General features: G+C 42.6%; 2 protein-coding genes across 2 annotated transcripts; one reads left to right on the top strand and one right to left on the bottom strand.

Moving 5' to 3' along the window:
• Positions 1 to 1,113: 1,113 nt before the first annotated feature.
• Positions 1,114 to 8,201, top strand: COQ5 (coenzyme Q5, methyltransferase). The gene is made up of 7 exons (XM_081842087.1): positions 1,114 to 1,316; positions 2,421 to 2,570; positions 3,921 to 4,145; positions 5,141 to 5,247; positions 6,540 to 6,628; positions 7,340 to 7,451; positions 7,619 to 8,201. The coding sequence occupies exons 1-7, from the start codon at positions 1,145 to 1,147 to the stop codon at positions 7,718 to 7,720; spliced, it is 957 nt and encodes a 318-aa protein (XP_081698213.1). The 5' UTR covers positions 1,114 to 1,144; the 3' UTR covers positions 7,721 to 8,201.
• A 1,982-nt stretch (positions 8,202 to 10,183) lies between these two features.
• Positions 10,184 to 15,964, bottom strand: DYNLL1 (dynein light chain LC8-type 1). The gene is made up of 3 exons (XM_081842186.1): positions 15,761 to 15,964; positions 13,064 to 13,201; positions 10,184 to 10,597 (listed from the first exon to the last, which is right to left on the bottom strand). Exons 2-3 carry the CDS (start codon positions 13,193 to 13,195, stop codon positions 10,460 to 10,462), a joined length of 270 nt encoding a protein of 89 aa, XP_081698312.1. The 5' UTR covers positions 13,196 to 13,201; positions 15,761 to 15,964; the 3' UTR covers positions 10,184 to 10,459.
• Between the last annotated feature and the right edge of the window lie 342 nt (positions 15,965 to 16,306).

Below are 16,306 nucleotides of genomic sequence, written 5' to 3'. Positions count from 1 at the left end.
ACTACAGCTCCCGGCATGCTCTCCTCGTCCCTGCGTCGGGCCTCGCCTTTTATTGAGAGGACCGAGGACAAAAATAAAAGCAACGCTTCTGGTTTGCAGCTGGACCTTGCCGCATCGCGTCATGGGATTTGTAGTACCGACTGGACTTAACTGTCAGGGGTGCTTTAATGTCTCTTGGTGCCAAAGCCGCGATAGTAAACCCAGCACAATAGTCTTGTGGAGTCTTGAAAAGTAACAAATTTGCAGTATTGCGGCATAACCTTTCGTGGACTGTGAAGACAGCTCATCAGATACATGAACTGTTATACTGAATTACAGGTAGATATATAAAAGCATTTATAAACTGCTATAAATCTGATACATATGGTGTTTTATGGGGGACAGTGAAGCCGTCTCCCTCTTACAAACAGAATTATCAGTGAGCGCTAGCCCATAAACGCTTGTGCCACAGTAGATTTGTTAGTCTTTAATACGCCATAGAGCTCTTCTGTTCTTGCAGTACAGGGAGAGTTGTTTTAGATTGCATTGCGGTCCTTATGATCGTCATGCACAAACTTTCATTTCACCCCGCAGTTGTGCTGAAGAGTCCTCCATGATGTGGTATAGCTAGGTACCACATTAAACTGTGTCTCATCATGAGAAGTTGGTAAGACGATCACGATGCATTTGCATCGTCCGAAGTAGGCATAATTTAGCATTTTCAGTGTGACCGTATATGTATCTATTCAGAAACAAGCCCAAATGAATTCAGCCTTTTGTATATTTTACCCCCCCATTCTTTACACTTGCAAGTAAGTTCCTCTGACAGCCACAGAATTTAGCCCAAAAAAACTGCACACGGAATTTTGGCCTTAAGCAAATTCACATGTCGTTTGCATAAGAGGAGATACCTAATTTTACATCCACGCCTTAATTACGTCTGAACAGTGGCTATCATTATTATACAGCTATGGCAATTCACAGCGGTGGTTAGACCAGTCTTGAAAACGCCCCAACAATTCCCTCCGATGTTGGCGATGCCCATGACGTCGGTGTCTAAGGAGGAACGAGTCCGTGCGCATGGTTCCCGCCCTCTCCGCCTCTCTTTGAGAATGGGCGGAGCTACAATGAAAGGTGACGTAAAACCATTGCGACACCTAGCAAGATGGCGGCCTCCATGGTTGTTGGCTCCCGCAGGGTTTGGGACGGCTGCCGCCGCGGGCAGAGGGTGCTTCGCCTCCTTCGGGGCCTGTGCAGCGGAGGACAGCGCCCGGCCACCGACGGAGAGACGCATTTCGGGTTCCAGACTGTGTCTGAGTCGGAGAAAAGCGAGAAGGGTGAGCTAGGCCGAAGGGAGTAGCCAGGCCTCGGCTGAGCGGAGGCGGAGGGTTAATTTATTTGTTATGTTTAAAATTGTCAGTCGGTTTTTTGGCTTTTTTTTTTTTTACAAAAGTAACTCAAAATGACTTACAGCAGTAAATAAATAACACATATATTAAAAGTAGCATGAAACTACAATAGAATAAGTATCCTTTTGTTTTGTTTTTATTTATTATAACATTTATACTACACTAAAATCAGTGGGCATACTCTGAGTAAAATATAGTTGGATACAAAACTGTGAGAGGTCCAAGGGTCACCCAGTGCTGAATGGGTATTCCAGACCCTAGTTTAACACTATAACTATTAACACCATGATTTTATTTTGCCCTTTATCACATTTGTGACCCTGGGAGGATTAGAAGAACAAATGCATAAAAAATTAAAGTTACCTGAACATTCAGTGACATACAACAAAACGTATAAAATTAATCAGGATTTAACATAAACTGAATATGCAGTGATGCAACAGAGTCTTGTGGCAAACTAAAGGCTAACAAACTGGTTTTACACCATGCAGGAACTGAGTTTTCCAGGAGGATAGCCAATGATGGCTCCAGTTGACAGGAGGGAGGGAATGTTGTAGTTTGAGTGTCAACACAGAAAAGGTCTTGTTCTATATCATCACAGTGTACCTCACCTATAAGTGGGTCCATGAGAAGGGCACAGGCAGACTTATATTGGGAGAGGTGCTTTTTCAAAGATCCAGGTCTCAAGTCATTTAGGACTTTATATGTTAAAAGTCAACACCTTAAATTGGGGCAGGAAAGGTAACTGGGAAAAGCTTTCAGAATTTGTGTGAGCCTACTTGAGCGTTCTCACAGTAGCATTTGGAAGCAACCACAGTTTCCAGCCCATTTTTAAGGGCAGCCCCATATAGATAATGTATAACAGAGCAGTGACAGGAATCTTTCTAGAAGAGAAAACAGCATCTGCCAGAGCAGATACTCTACCATTGAGCTACAGCCCTTCCCTGAAAGAAAAAAAAATATCTTGCAATATGTGGCAATGTAATCAACACATTATTTGATCATGATCAGTGATGCAGCTATCTTTTTCAGTTTACCAAGTTTTTGAAAATGTGGCTAAGAAGTATGATTTAATGAATGATTCAATGAGTCTGGGAATCCATCGTCTTTGGAAGGACAACCTGCTTCATCAAATGAACCCTTACCCTGGAAGCCAGTTGCTTGATGTTGCTGGAGGGACAGGTGAGACTCATGTTGTTCATAGGCATCTTTTAAGGAGCTTTAGCTCCATTTTTGAGACCATGTGTATAGTCATTTTTTTTTAGGAACTTAAGAAGCTGCCTTATACAGAGCCTTGGTCCACCTAGCTCAGATTTGTCAACCCTGACTGTTAGCAGCCTCTGGGAAGTGAGCAATCCCCAACAATCTGTATTGTGAAGAGATTAATGCTATTCAGTTTATTGCTCTGGAGTTGGGGGTGAGCAATGAATTAGGATTATAGGAAGCTGCCTTTTGCTGGGTCAGACCACTAGTCTGTGCTGACCAACAGCAATGGCTCTCCAGGGTTTCAAGTATTGTCTTTCCCAGCCCTACCAGGAGATGTCAGGGATTGAAATTGGGACTGTCAGAATTAAAAAGAAATGCTCTACCACTGAGCTACAACCCTTCCTGTTCACTTTTTAGTTTTGCAGGTTATTTGTTTTTGTGTTTTGTTAAGCTTATTTGTTGGTTTCTAAATTGTATTTATATGTTGTGTGTGAATCAGGGTTATTCTAGCCTTCCAAAATCTGCTGGCCTCCAGATTTCATTGGACTACAACACCTATTAGCCATAGGCAGCATGACCAATGATCAAGGATGACAGTAGCTGTGGTCCAAATCACTTGAAGAGCACCAGGTTGGGAAAGCTGGTTTATTCACACTTCTGTATACATTCCTGGGAGCTTCTGATGAAGGGGTGTTAATGACTGAAACAAGTAATTAACGGTAGTACAATCCTCTGCAGATCTATTTGGCACCAAGTCACACAATCTCGGAGGGAATGACCTTCGGGAAAGTGGGTGGACGTGGTGCTTTTTATTATTTAGAATACTTTCCATCAAGTGGTTCTCAACTTGGTTTTGCACAAGGTTGCAATAATACAAGATACTGAACACACACATGCTTTACCCTGCAACGTTTAGTCCTCGGGCTGTTTGGGAAAGGGCCTTGACTCAGTGCTCAAGCATCTTCTTTGCATTCAAAGGAAGGACTGGGAGAGACTCCCTGCTTGAAACTGTGGAGTGTCATTGCCAGAACAGTGTAGGCAGCATTGAACTAGATGGGCCAATGGGCTGATTCAGCATAAGGCAGCTTCCTATGCACAACCTTTCCTGAGTGCTGCTGAAATTGGACTGTGCTTTCCTCTGGACAGTCTCAGGACAGTTGGCATTTGGAGCTGAATGTTCTTCCTAGGTTGAATAAATGAATGCAGCTTGAGAATGAATGACTACAGAAACTCCTAGTGTAGTACGTTAGTGCCCTTACAATGCTTAAGCATTGAATTTTAGGGAAGAATCCCACATTGTGAGTCTTCCTTTCAAAACTAATGCAGGAGACATCGCCTTTCGGTTTATCAATTACGTTCGTTCCCAGCGGGAGCGACGAATCCAGCAGCAGCTGAGATCCCATCAGAATTTATCGTGGCAGGAGATTACCAAGCTTTACCATGAAGAGGATCATCAGTCCCTGGGAGGATCCCATGTGGTGGTTTGTGACATTAACAAGGAGATGCTGAAGGTTGGGAAGAAGAAATCACAACGCCTTGGTTATTCTAAAGGTAATAGACTGGCACTTTAGCAAAGGGATGGAAAACGTGTATGGATAGCCTAGTTCAACATCTAAGCCCCACCCTTTTGACTAGAAAAAAGTTTAACTTACATTACTCAATTACCCCTTTACTTGTACAGTATATGTCAACCTGGAACACTTCAGTTACGTTGGACTACAATTCCCATCAGCCACAGCCAGCAAAGGCTGCTCTTAAGCATCCTGCCCATAAGCACTCAGCATACTGAATCATGTCTATCTATAATTAGCAACAATGAGTTATTCTTTGAAGGTATGGAGAAGAGGTGAGTGACTGGCGACATGATAGTTTATAAAATTATGCATGGCATAAAGGAAGTGGATTGAGAAATAGTTTTCTCCCTCTCTCACATTTAGTTGAAATTCCTGCATTGCAGGGAGTAGATGGCCCTTGGGGTCGCTTCCAACTCTATGATTTTGTTACTAGAACTTAATGGGCACCCAATGAAGCTGTATATTGGAAGATTCAGGGCAGATAAACGACTTATTCACACAGCACATAGTTGAACTGTGGAACTCACTCCTACAGGAGGCAGTGATAGCCACCTACCAGATGGCTTTAAAAAATAATTAGACAAATTCACGGAGGAGAAACTAGCCATGAAGGCTGTGCTCAGCTCTAAGGTTGAAGGCAGCAATGCTTCTGAGTACCAGTTCCTGGAAACCACAAAAGGGGAGAGTGCTTGTGTGCTTGAATCCTGCTTGCTGGTTTTCCACAGGCATCTGGTTGACCAGATCCAGCAGGCTTTTCATATGTTCGTATGGAATATTACAGCTACAGCAGTGTCTTTTTAAGCTTTACTCCATACACGTGTGCCATCTTGTGCTGGTTTGCTTTAAGTTGACTTTTGCCTGTAAATGAGGGTAGATACTCTCCTGGCAGTCTGGTTTCCTTTAATGACACAGCCTTCCTAAAAGTTGCTTAGGGTGTGCCGCTGAGCAGTTTCCCTTTACATTCTTTCAAAGGATTATCCTGGGTGCTTGGAGATGCTGAAGAGTTGCCCTTCAACAATGACAGTTTTGACATATACACAATTGCCTTTGGTATCCGGAATGTCACTCATATAGACCAGGTGAGCATTGGTCAGATCTTGCTGGATTTTACTCTTTGAAGAACACAACAGCTTGCTCTGCTGGATCAGAGCGAGGTCCATGTAGTCCATGGGTAGGCAAACTAAGGCCCAGGAGCTGGATCCAGCCCAATCGCCGTCTAAATCTGGCCCGCAGATGATCCGGGAATCAGCATGTTTTTACATGAGTAGAATGTGTCCTTTTATTTAAAATGCATCTCTGGGTTATTTGTGGGACATAGGAATTTGTTCATTTCCCTCCCCCCCAAAAAAATATAGTTTGAGGGACAGTGGACAGGCCCCCTACAGAAAAAAATTGCTGACCCTTGTGTAGTCAACCGTTCTGTTTCTCTGGGAGAGAAGGGTATGGCTTTCCTGTGTTTATTGTTATTGAGAGGGGTAACAGCACAAGAGCCCTACTGGATCAGACAATCTAGCTTACTATCCTGGCCTCATAGTGTCTAACCAAATGCCTATGGGAATTCGGCAAGCAGAACCTGAGCACAACAGCACGTGCTCTCCAGCAACTGGTATTGAGAGGAATACTTTCGCTAATGCTGGAAGTAGTACATGGTCATTATCTGCCCATGTATTTGCTTAGTCAGCTTCTAAAATCATCCTAGTTGTTATTCATTGAGCTTCTTTACGTGAGAACTTGGGATTTACGAGACTGAGTCAATATAATGCTGAGATTATGATCAGCTTCAGGAGAAAAAAAAAGGCAAAAGGAGAGAGTAGTCTGCCTTGGGTCTCCTTGTCCTGTTACCAAACTTGCACAGGTGCCTAACTTGCTCAATACCTTGAAGCTTTGTCAGGTGGGGCTCCCTACTCCCTTTCTCATAGATTTAGCTTCCACCATAGCTTACCCTATTTTTACATTCCCGGCCAGCTTCTTCCAGCTGCTACCTGGAGAATCCATTTAACTATTCATTTCTCTTGATTTTATTTCTCTTGCTGCAAAAATAAAGCTTTTAGATGGACATCATTAAATTGAAAGGGAAGGCAGTGGAGGCCTGGAAAACAGGGACTGGCAAAAAGAATAGCAGCCTAGGATTCAGCTGCTGTCACCCCTCACACAGCAGCTTGCTTCTAACTTGCTCAAAACTGGCAATCACTGTCTCTAAAGGCAGCTGGTATATACTGAGAGTTTGCAACGGTTCTTAAATTATATTTAGTGTGTTTATTAACATGAACACAACTTGCCTTGCCAAATCCATGTTCTGGATCTCAGAATAGCACTGTGTGAAGCATCATAAATATGCTTAATGTCTTCTTCATTCCGCCTTTTTTTCCAGGCTCTTCAGGAGGCTTATCGAGTCCTGAAACCAGGAGGGAGATTCCTCTGCCTAGAATTCAGTCATGTCAACAACTCCTTCATTTCCAGGTTGGGTTAGAGATTCTCTCTCTTTTTCATCCCCTTAAGCAAATATTGTTTACATCCAGATGTTTTGAATTACAACTCCCATCATCCCCAGTTGGGACATAGGATTCTGGAGCTTGCAGGAAGAGGCTGATGGGAGTTAGGATTGGCAGATGAGGGCCCCCCCCCCCCCAGCCCCCATCTTCCTCTTTATCATAGCACTGTATGACAGTTACTGTCTTTTCTCCTGTGTACTCTCCATTGCAGCACTGGGCTGGGAAGAGAGGTTTAAACCACCTTAGTCCAGCACTGATGAGTGTGGTGTGGTCTACGTGCATGTGTGCTTTTGGTGGCATGTGGCCCTTGAACAGCTGGCCAGCCTTGAAGTACCACTCTGTTCTGCCTTGGTCAGACCCCACCTGGAGTATTTTGTACAGTTCTGGGCAGCAGTTTAAAATGGATATTGACGAGTTGGAAGATGTGCAGAAGGCAACCAATAAGATAAAGCCTTGTGGGGAAGGTTTGAGGGAGCTGGGTATGTTTAGCCTGGAGAAGATTGAGAGGTGATATGATAGCCATCTTGAAATATCTAAAGGGTTTTCACATGGAAGTTGGAGCAAGCTTGTTTTATGCTGCTTCAGAGGGTAGGACTTGAGTCAAAGGTTTCAAATGGCAAGAAAGGAGATTGATCTGCATTATCTGTATTAACCTACTGGTGTCCCCCCCCCCTTGCAGTCTGTATGATCTGTATAGCTTCCAGGTTATCCCTGTGCTGGGTGAGGTTATTGCTGGTGACTGGAAATCCTACCAGTATCTCGTAGAAAGCATCAGGCGCTTTCCGTCCCAGGTAAATTTTTTTTTTTTTAAAAATCCTTTTAAGTCTATAAACATTGAGACTGCAATTGTACTTCCTAGGATTGTACACAGCAAGTGTCCCAGGTGAGGTGCACTGTGAAATGTTCAAGAATCCCAGTTTCATCACTTATTGACAGTATCACCATTGTTGCATTCCAGGTAGAATTCAAGGAGATGATTGAAGATGCAGGCTTTCTGAAGGTGGACTATCAGAACCTGGGTTCAGGCATTGTGGCTATTCACTCCGGCTTCAAGTTATGACTTTCATGTTACAGCGTACAAGTTTTAAAATGAAAGGGTGGACTGAACTCTGATGGCCAAATTCAAATGGTTATGGCCTTGCAACACACTCGGCATCATGCCATCAAAGCACACTAATCCCTTGGGGAATTAAATTTCAGTTATCAGTCAGCTGCTGTATTCTGCTGCTATAGTCATGTGACAGCTGGGTAAGCATCTGCCTCATCTTGCTAGGGAACAACACGTGAACCACTGGAAGATGGGACTTTTATTTCAGTGAGAATTTTTTAAAAATCTGATGAGTTTAGGCAGTTCTGTTCATGAGGGCAGCTGCATTTTAAGACTCAAGTAATTTCCTATTTCAATCATGTCAACCACCTTTTGTGTAGCCATGCGTGGCACCAACCAGCCTTAAAAACAAAGAGGTCTGCACTTACTGGGTAAAAGTCACTGAAGCACCAAACTTCTTGCTGTATTTATTAAAAATATATATTAATTTTCAGATTTCTTTGTTTCATTGAAATAAGACTTGTAATTTGTTTGAACCTCAAAACGGATATAGCCTCTGTGTAGAGGACAACCACATGTACATACTCTAATTACCAAGATGGAGGTCCTCATCTACAACTATTATTATTTATTGAATTTATATACTGCCCTATACCCAGCTCTATGGCAACACACTCATAATCCTCATCTGCTGTAATGTAAGCATGTGTAACTACCATGTTATTTCTTCTCTCAAACTCTACCATGAGGTTACGGAGCTGCCCCCATCCTTTAAATAGTAGCATCATGTATGTGTTACTGCATGATTTCAATAGATTCAATGTGTGAGGAGTTAGATAAATATTGTTCCTGTATCTGAAGAAAGCTTGGGCACTGCCATTCTTGATGTAGTGCTGCATCTCCTGAACCGAAGCCCCTGGATACTGTTGAGTGGCAGTAAGTCTTCATGGACTGCCTGCCCTCCATCATCACTACTTTTGGCAAGATTGAATATCTACATTAGAAAAAGGAGTAACTAGCACAGAGGAGCAAGTATTTGCACAAACTACATACAGTATTTAAAGTTTGATGAAGGTGCACATTGGGTCTCTGTACTTACACCTACAGTGAAAGCTGGATAGCTCAGTTGGTTAGAGCATGGTGCTGATAAAACCAAGGCTGCAGGTTCAATCCCCATATAGGACAGCTGCATAGTCCTGCATTGCAAGGGTTGGTCTAGATGATTCTCCGTGTCCCTTCTAACTCTGCAATTCTATGATTTTCTGGGCTGGCCTTTACTTCAACACCAGAAGATGCAAATAATTTTCCAGTCTGGATGCTATTGACCTCTCCCCTGAAAAGAGCAGGAGATGAACCTGCACGACTACCATCAAGTGATATATTTGCAATGGAAAAGTAGTAGCAGCCTTTGCAAAAAAAAACAACCCTTAACTACCAAAGAGCTACCAACTCATTACAAATTAATGTTGCATTCTCCAAAGTTGCAAACATTTTCAATTGGAAAAGTTGAGCATGCACTCCAGTGTACAAAACAACAGGTCTTCGTAAAATGCTTGATTTGGATTGTGGGAAAAGGAGATCTGACATGTCAGTGAAACAAGCAGGAGTTGCACATCCTGCTAAGCTAGGTGATAATTCTTTTTCCAAGCAGTGGTATGTTTTAATCCTTGGGCTTTAGACAGGCATTCTAGCACTGTTCCTTACATCAAGATGCCCTGCCATAAGTACTATGATGCCAAAAAAACAGTGCAAGTATGCTACTGGAAACAAGTATTGTAAATGTTTTTGATTACATTAGGTTAGAATGTAATGTATTAAAATATTCCATATTGGAATTTAAATAATCAGGAATCACTGAACATTTTTAGAGGCGACAATAAGTCTAGCACATATTTCTAACTAAAGAATCACACTGACCAGAATGTAATTTAAATTCAGTTGTTCCTTTTGTACACTGCATTAATCATCAAAGCATGCATACTGGTGAGTAAAGATCATCTTTGCAGGCATTAGATACACCCTAGATTGCAGTCTCATGCAAAATTACTTGTAAAGACAATGAAGACACTGGGAATCCCTTCCAATTTATGCATAAGCTTGTGCAACCCCGTACATACTTGCTTGAAAGTCCCACTGGATGAGTCAGTTATGTCATTTTACAAGTAAATATGTTTAAGAATCAGATGCAACACGGAATAGTTTACAGGTCCTATTGGCTCCAATGCTAGGGCTGTTTTGCCAAAGGCAAATCCAGTTCATTCAGTAGACAGAAAACTATGGTCTCCAGATGTTTTTGGATTCAAACTCACACCAATCTCAAGCAACATGGCTAATGGGGGTTGTAATCTGAAACATCCAGAAGGCCGCAAGTCAGTCACCCCTGATTTTGGCAAATAATTTGCTATTTCAAGTCTGCAGTGCAAAGCTGGTAGTCATAGGAGAGTTGGCCAAATATGGAAGTATTAGAACAAGCTCTTAAAGATTGAATGTATGCCCAAAGGTTTTATTAGAAAATTAGGACTTGCGGGTTGCTTTTTGTAAAGAAAATACATACAAGATTACTTTTTTGCTATTTTTTTATGGCCACAACAAAAACACAAAATGGTACAGAGGAGTACCTGTCCATTAAAACAACAAAAGGCTTGAAGATCAAGGTATGTTCCCTGGGGAAGGCTGAAGACTTCAGTCTATTTGGAATTAGCGTGCAGTCCTGTAACCAAATGCATGTTTGGGGTGGAACAGTCCCATGTTCTAACCGGATTTGAAGAGGAGAATGGCAACTTGACCCAGGTAGAAGTAGATGAAGTGTTTGGTCTCATGAGTCACATAGCTGCCAAAATTTCTTCCCACAATGCAGTGCCAAGTAGGATTGTATTTCTTGTCAAACTCCTGAAAGAGAATAACTTAATAGCTTAGCTTCTCAAGTGAACAGTTTCACTCATGGGTTTGGAAAGAATATACAATGCAGTCTTCTAACCTCTTGAGCTATACATACAAGAAACATGCAGCAACATAGCCCAGTGACTTAACTTTTGTTCTTGCCATGTATGAGACAATGGAAGACTGCAGTCCACAAATCACATTGAAACCATAATAACATACTGACATTAACTGGACTATTTTGGAGCAAGTAGCTTGAGAAGTGCTGCAGGGATATTCTATGCAACCCATACAGATGTTCAGGCTGTCTGGGTTTAGGAAGAGAAGTTACGCACAGGTCCTACTTTTGTAACGAAGTCCACCATTTCATCATTTCCTATGGAAATATTTCTAATTTGGGATTTGTCCAACCTCTCTCCCCCACCGCCACCAAAGTTCCTGAAATGTTTGCAGCTAATCTGCAAGAGAACAGAGGAAAACAGATTTGCCTAACCCAGAGTTTCCCAAGCTTAGATCTCCAGCTGTTCTTGGACTACAGTTCCCATCATCCCTGACCAATGTTCATACTATGTAGGAATGATGAGAGTTGCAGTCCAAAACCAGTTGAAGACCCAAGTATGGGAAACCCATGTCTTATCTCCCCTGCCCCAATTCCTTTGTTCTTGGCTCCCCACTTCCAACTAGCAAAGCACAAACAGCAAGGAAGTCAGTTCTTTGGCTATAGGTCCTCATAGCAAGGTTTGGGCAGAAGGATAAGTGAATTTTCGCATTGCAAGCATGCGGATAGCAGGACCTGCATGTATACAACTAATAATTAGTAGTACAATACTCCTCTGTGCTATCTATTTAAGTGTGGCTTCTTAATTCAACTGACTTAAGAAAGTAATGTCTATGGAACAATAAAGAATCTATTTCACCTTGTACCTCACAAGATTTGGTAAGTCATTTTGGAAATTATTAAAGTAATGGCATTTAAGTAATGGCTTGCAACGAAGATGCAGTAAAGAAAACCTCATTCAAAGCAACTATGACAGTATCAGCCAATCCTAAAGTTTTGGGGGGATGGTGCGACCAGGATATGGTGTGCTTAAAAAGGGACAGTTATGCATTGTTAGCACTGTAATTTCTCATCTATATTTATTCTGAAAAATAATGTTGTGAAAGAAATTGAGGGTTTATTATGGTAATGTTTTACTAAATCTTGGAAACACGAATTCTCTTTTACAGAGGCTTGGAGCAGTTGATATTCAACCAATTTATATCAATATATTGCTTAGCAAATTTCAGAGTACTGATTTTTATAGGGATTAATCCCATCCTTGTACCAGACTATGCATTTAATACACTACTATATCAACTAATATTAAATCACTTGTGTCCCTGTACTGGAGTAGGATTAAATCCAGCGGTCGGCCAAGTTTTTGTGGCTTGGGCTGGTTCACGGTCCCGCACACAAGCACGCGCAAACGCTATTTCCAGGGCTCCTTCTGGCACGGAGCAGGAGGAGAGCGGGCGGCAGGGGTCCATGAGCAGGCGGTGGGGGTCCCTGGGCCTTAGGTTGCAGACCCCTGAATCAGACAAATCCTAAACGTATAGTGGCTAATGCAGCAAGTCTTGAGTGTCTACTACATCCCCCCCCAGTCCACATGCAAAACAGTCTGAGTGGCCAGGTTTGTACACTATTAAACTGTAAGTTAGCGCCTCTTCCAGTGTGCCCACAAGCTGATTCAATTAACTACAATTTACTGTTGCACTCAAACCATGAATTGTGGTTAATCTTAACTGGTTAATGAAAAAAGCCTGCTTTGATTTGAAACCAACTTGTTTCCACTAATCATAATTATAGCTAAAACTAATCAGTATTTCCAAGTGATCATCATACCAAATTGAGGCTAGGTTAAAATACAAGCAAGGGCTACCAAACTCTTCAAAGACATGCTTTAGAAGATGGTAGCAATAAACCATGAGGTTTGCTGTGGCCTGCCTTCGTAGTGCTGAATTGTTGAATAACACTGTTGCAAATACAGGGTGTATCTTGCTACAACTTGTTAAGAGCTATGCTAAGGAATGTTTTAAGGTTTTGTACTTTTCTCATCTTCAAGGAACAAATGTGTATGCTTCCACACTTACTTATGCAGATATAAGCTTGCCCACTGTCACAGCAGATCTGGCAAGCTTCTTGCAAGCTCTGCCAAAGTCAGAAGATCACAGATGCTTGACAACCCTCTAGGAACACAGACATGCAGTTAAGACCACCCACATAGACTAGGCTGTGAAGGAAATGCAGGAAAATGTCCAACTATTCCCTGGCAGGCCAGAACACTCCTACACATACAAAATCAGCTTTGCCAGTTAAGAAATCTGTGGACACATGTTTAGTTAGAAATAATTTTAACTGTTCTGTCCCTCAGTCTGAATTTTCCTCTTCCTCTAAGAATTCTAAACTAGCAGCATGCAACAATTATCAAGCTTTACCTTCTTTATGTGGGCAGCAATATCTTTCTCAATGTTGTATTTTTCCAAGGCCTGTGTAGCACACTCCACGGAGTCCTGCTGCATCTCCTCAGACATATCTGCATTTTTTATCACGGCCTTTCGATCACTCATGGTTACCTACAAAGCACAATGGACAAGAATTCAAAATGTTAACTGGTGCTGGTAGATCCATACACTACACCAGCTAAAAGTCTTTACTGTATAGTGGCTTAATTTCCAGAATCATCCAGCCACTCTCTTAAACACATCCCAGAATTTGTTCTGGAGACACAAAGTTGAACCATCTGTTCGTATTTCTGATGAGCTAATGAATATACATGCAGTTTATCTCCTCACACTGTTTTAACAAATCAAGCATGTAAGATCAAACATATAAATTATTTCTGCAAGAAGAGACCAATATGCTCAACACTTTGTGTGCCAGATGTACTTCAGTAAAACACAGACCCCACCTTGGGGGTTGAGCTGAACAACCTACACACTACTTAAATTAGACTGAACAAATGCAGTGTGTTGCAGACACCTTTTGCTGAGCTTGGCTCTTATAGGACGACCTAATTGGCCACAGATGTCTGAGTTGCCCCACCCACCTCCGGGAATGCAGACCAAGGTATTCTCATCACTATACCCACAGACTTAACAGTCTTCACCCTCAAGCAGGAATTCCACATTTTCTTACATCCTAGAACTATTTGCCCACAAGATACCCTTTGTACAGCTCGCAAGAACTCCCTCCCATCAAACAGGATTCCCAACTCCTCCTACATTATTTTGATTCCTTTCTTCTCCAAACTCTTTTTCTGTATTGCTTCAAGGCACAGAACATCTAGTATATTATTTTAAGGTTATTTCAGAGTTTAAATGATGCAATTAAGGAACTTTATTATTCTATTTTTAACAAATACAAAATTGCAGGGATGGACAGGGGGACTAGTTTAAAGTTGCACAATGCTTTGCAGAGTTACAAACAATTTGATAATATCTTCATCAGAAACTTTCCCACCATCACCCCTCCCAACATTTGCACATCATTAGACATTTAACATCCTCCCTCATTTGCCCATTTTACGCACAAGGCTTCAGAGATTCCTTGCCACACCCACACAATCATACTATGCCTTTTAAGTAAGCCTTGTCTCTCCCATACACACACTACAGACTGAAGTGTCAGTGTTTCGAGAGAGTAGGAATTACACAATACCTAGCGCACTAGATAATACAGCAATATAGTGCAATCCACCACAAATCCTACCCCCATGAAAAATATATGCCCAACAACCTATTCAGAAAATGTACTCCTGTTGCCTCCCCTCCTATTTATTCCCTTCCCTAGTTATTTATTGCAAACCAAAGAGGAGCTGGCTGTGGTTTCTCTTTTATCTCAATAGTTGGACCTCACATGGCACAAAACTATTTACAAATACTTTCAAGCATTTCTTTCTAAATTTCTCTCTGTGGAGTCAAAAAATTAGGCTGCAACTCAAAGCAAAAAAAAAAAGGTGCAACAGCAAAATCCTCCTCCTCCTCCATCAAACTCACTACAGGGCTCCCCAGTTTGAGTCTTCATTCAAAATAATGTAAGAAAATCAGGAGCAGCAAAATCAGCCAACTGTACAGGTTCACATTAGGTGGGGAAGAAAGGATAACTGTCCAAAATGCAGTTGGTGAAAACACTTACTTAAATGGTTGCAAAATAAGCTTGCAAGCATCAAAGTTCTCCAGAACCCTTCATGATGCCAACACTTATGTATTTCTATATCACTTTCTAATTCCACCCCCCCCTCTAATTTAAATTGCACAAACTTAGGGAATTCATTTATTTTAAAACTTTTTTAAAGTTTTGCATTATTATGTATTTTAACGGTCTGTAAAACTGCCCAGAGAACCAAACTTTACGAAAAAACAAAATCTGTAATAAATGAAATGGAGGAACGATTACCCATGATTCCGATTCAGTTGCGCAGATTTATTTATAACTCCTCCCAAGGGGTTTCTCCCCCCCCAACCAAAAAAAAATAAGTTTACATTTTACATATTCTGGGAGCCCAACTTATATATGAGCAGAACACAAACGTGTTCAATAACTCAAATAACCAACTGATAATATAATCCCACATTAATCATGACCTGCTTTAATGGGTTTTTAAAACGCCATTTAAATTTTGTACCGTATTAGAATTATTCAAACGGCCTGTGAACATTCCAGAGAACCCAACTTTTATAGGGTCAGAATTGCAAGCTATACTAGTAATAATAATAATACCGTTTCTTCCCCCACACGCCCCTCAAACTCCCATCGCCTCCTCCACCTCAGCAATCCTTGTACCGCACTAATATTAATCTGTATTTTCAAACAGCCTCAGGGCAGCTCGCAGAACCCAACTTTTTAAAGGCCAGAATTACATACCAAACTACTATGGTATTACTACTCATAATAATGTCGTCTCCCCCTCACACCCCCATCGTCTCCTCCTCGACAGTTCAAGTAACCGTAATGTCACTTTATATATCATTTTCTAACGGCCTCTGGACGGTCCCTCAGAACCCAACCGACACATGGCCGGAATCACGCTGTAACTCTCCTCATATTAATAAGGTCCCCAACCGCCCCCTCCCATCATCTCTGCCGACGCCATTATAATTTCCGCGCCCAAAAACCTCGCCGCCGCCCCTCACCGTGTGCTTCTGGTTGGCGGCGGCTCCTGCGGCTGCTTCCTCCTCCGAGAACGGCGGCGGCGGCGGGCAGGGACGTTGGTGGAGCGGACGAGCAAGTTGTCACCTCGGCGCTCCTCCGGAGGCTGCCCCCGTCGCGTAACGAGCTGAGGAAACCCGCGCGCGCCTCGCCTCTGCCTTCGCCCGCGAACAAGCCTCGAGTGCCGCCTGGATGCTCCGGCCACGCCCTCCGCCCGCCGGCAGCGGCCACGCCCAGCCCAGCTCGCCGCCAGCTGCCATTGGCCACGACAACAATACTCCTCTGAGACTATTGGCCGCCTCTCCTGAGTCTCCCGTAGAGTTTTATTGTTGCATTTTGTTGCAGGCCGGCATGCACCGCGCCGGCGTCCGTTGCCGTGGCGACGGGGCCTGGTCAGCCAGAAGGGCCGCGAGGCGGAGGGCAAGGAGGCGGTGTTGCTGTTGGGGCGCCCTTGCAGGACCAGGCAAGCCGCAGGTCAGCCAGCAAACAGCAAGATTCCTCTGAAGAACTAGGAGAGAGACGTTCTGGAT

Source organism: Podarcis erhardii (assembly GCF_964252035.2).
Source record: "Podarcis erhardii genome assembly, chromosome: 15".
Lineage (NCBI taxonomy): Eukaryota > Metazoa > Chordata > Lepidosauria > Squamata > Lacertidae > Podarcis > Podarcis erhardii.
This window is presented reverse-complemented; position numbering and strand designations above follow the sequence as displayed.

Bases quoted from the DNA above. Each gene is read 5' to 3' on its own strand.
- COQ5 (XM_081842087.1), top strand. From the start codon at position 1,145: ATGGCGGCCTCCATGGTTGTTGGCTCCCGCAGGGTTTGGGACGGCTGC. The intron at 1,317-2,420 runs GTGAGCTAGGCC...TATCTTTTTCAG, and splicing joins GTCGGAGAAAAGCGAGAAGG to TTTACCAAGTTTTTGAAAAT. The intron at 6,629-7,339 runs GTTGGGTTAGAG...CCCCCCTTGCAG, and splicing joins AACAACTCCTTCATTTCCAG to TCTGTATGATCTGTATAGCT.
- DYNLL1 (XM_081842186.1), bottom strand. From the start codon at position 13,195: ATGAGTGATCGAAAGGCCGTGATAAAAAATGCAGATATGTCTGAGGAG. The intron at 10,598-13,063 runs GTAAAGCTTGAT...ATTCTCTTTCAG, and splicing joins TTGCTGCCCACATAAAGAAG to GAGTTTGACAAGAAATACAA.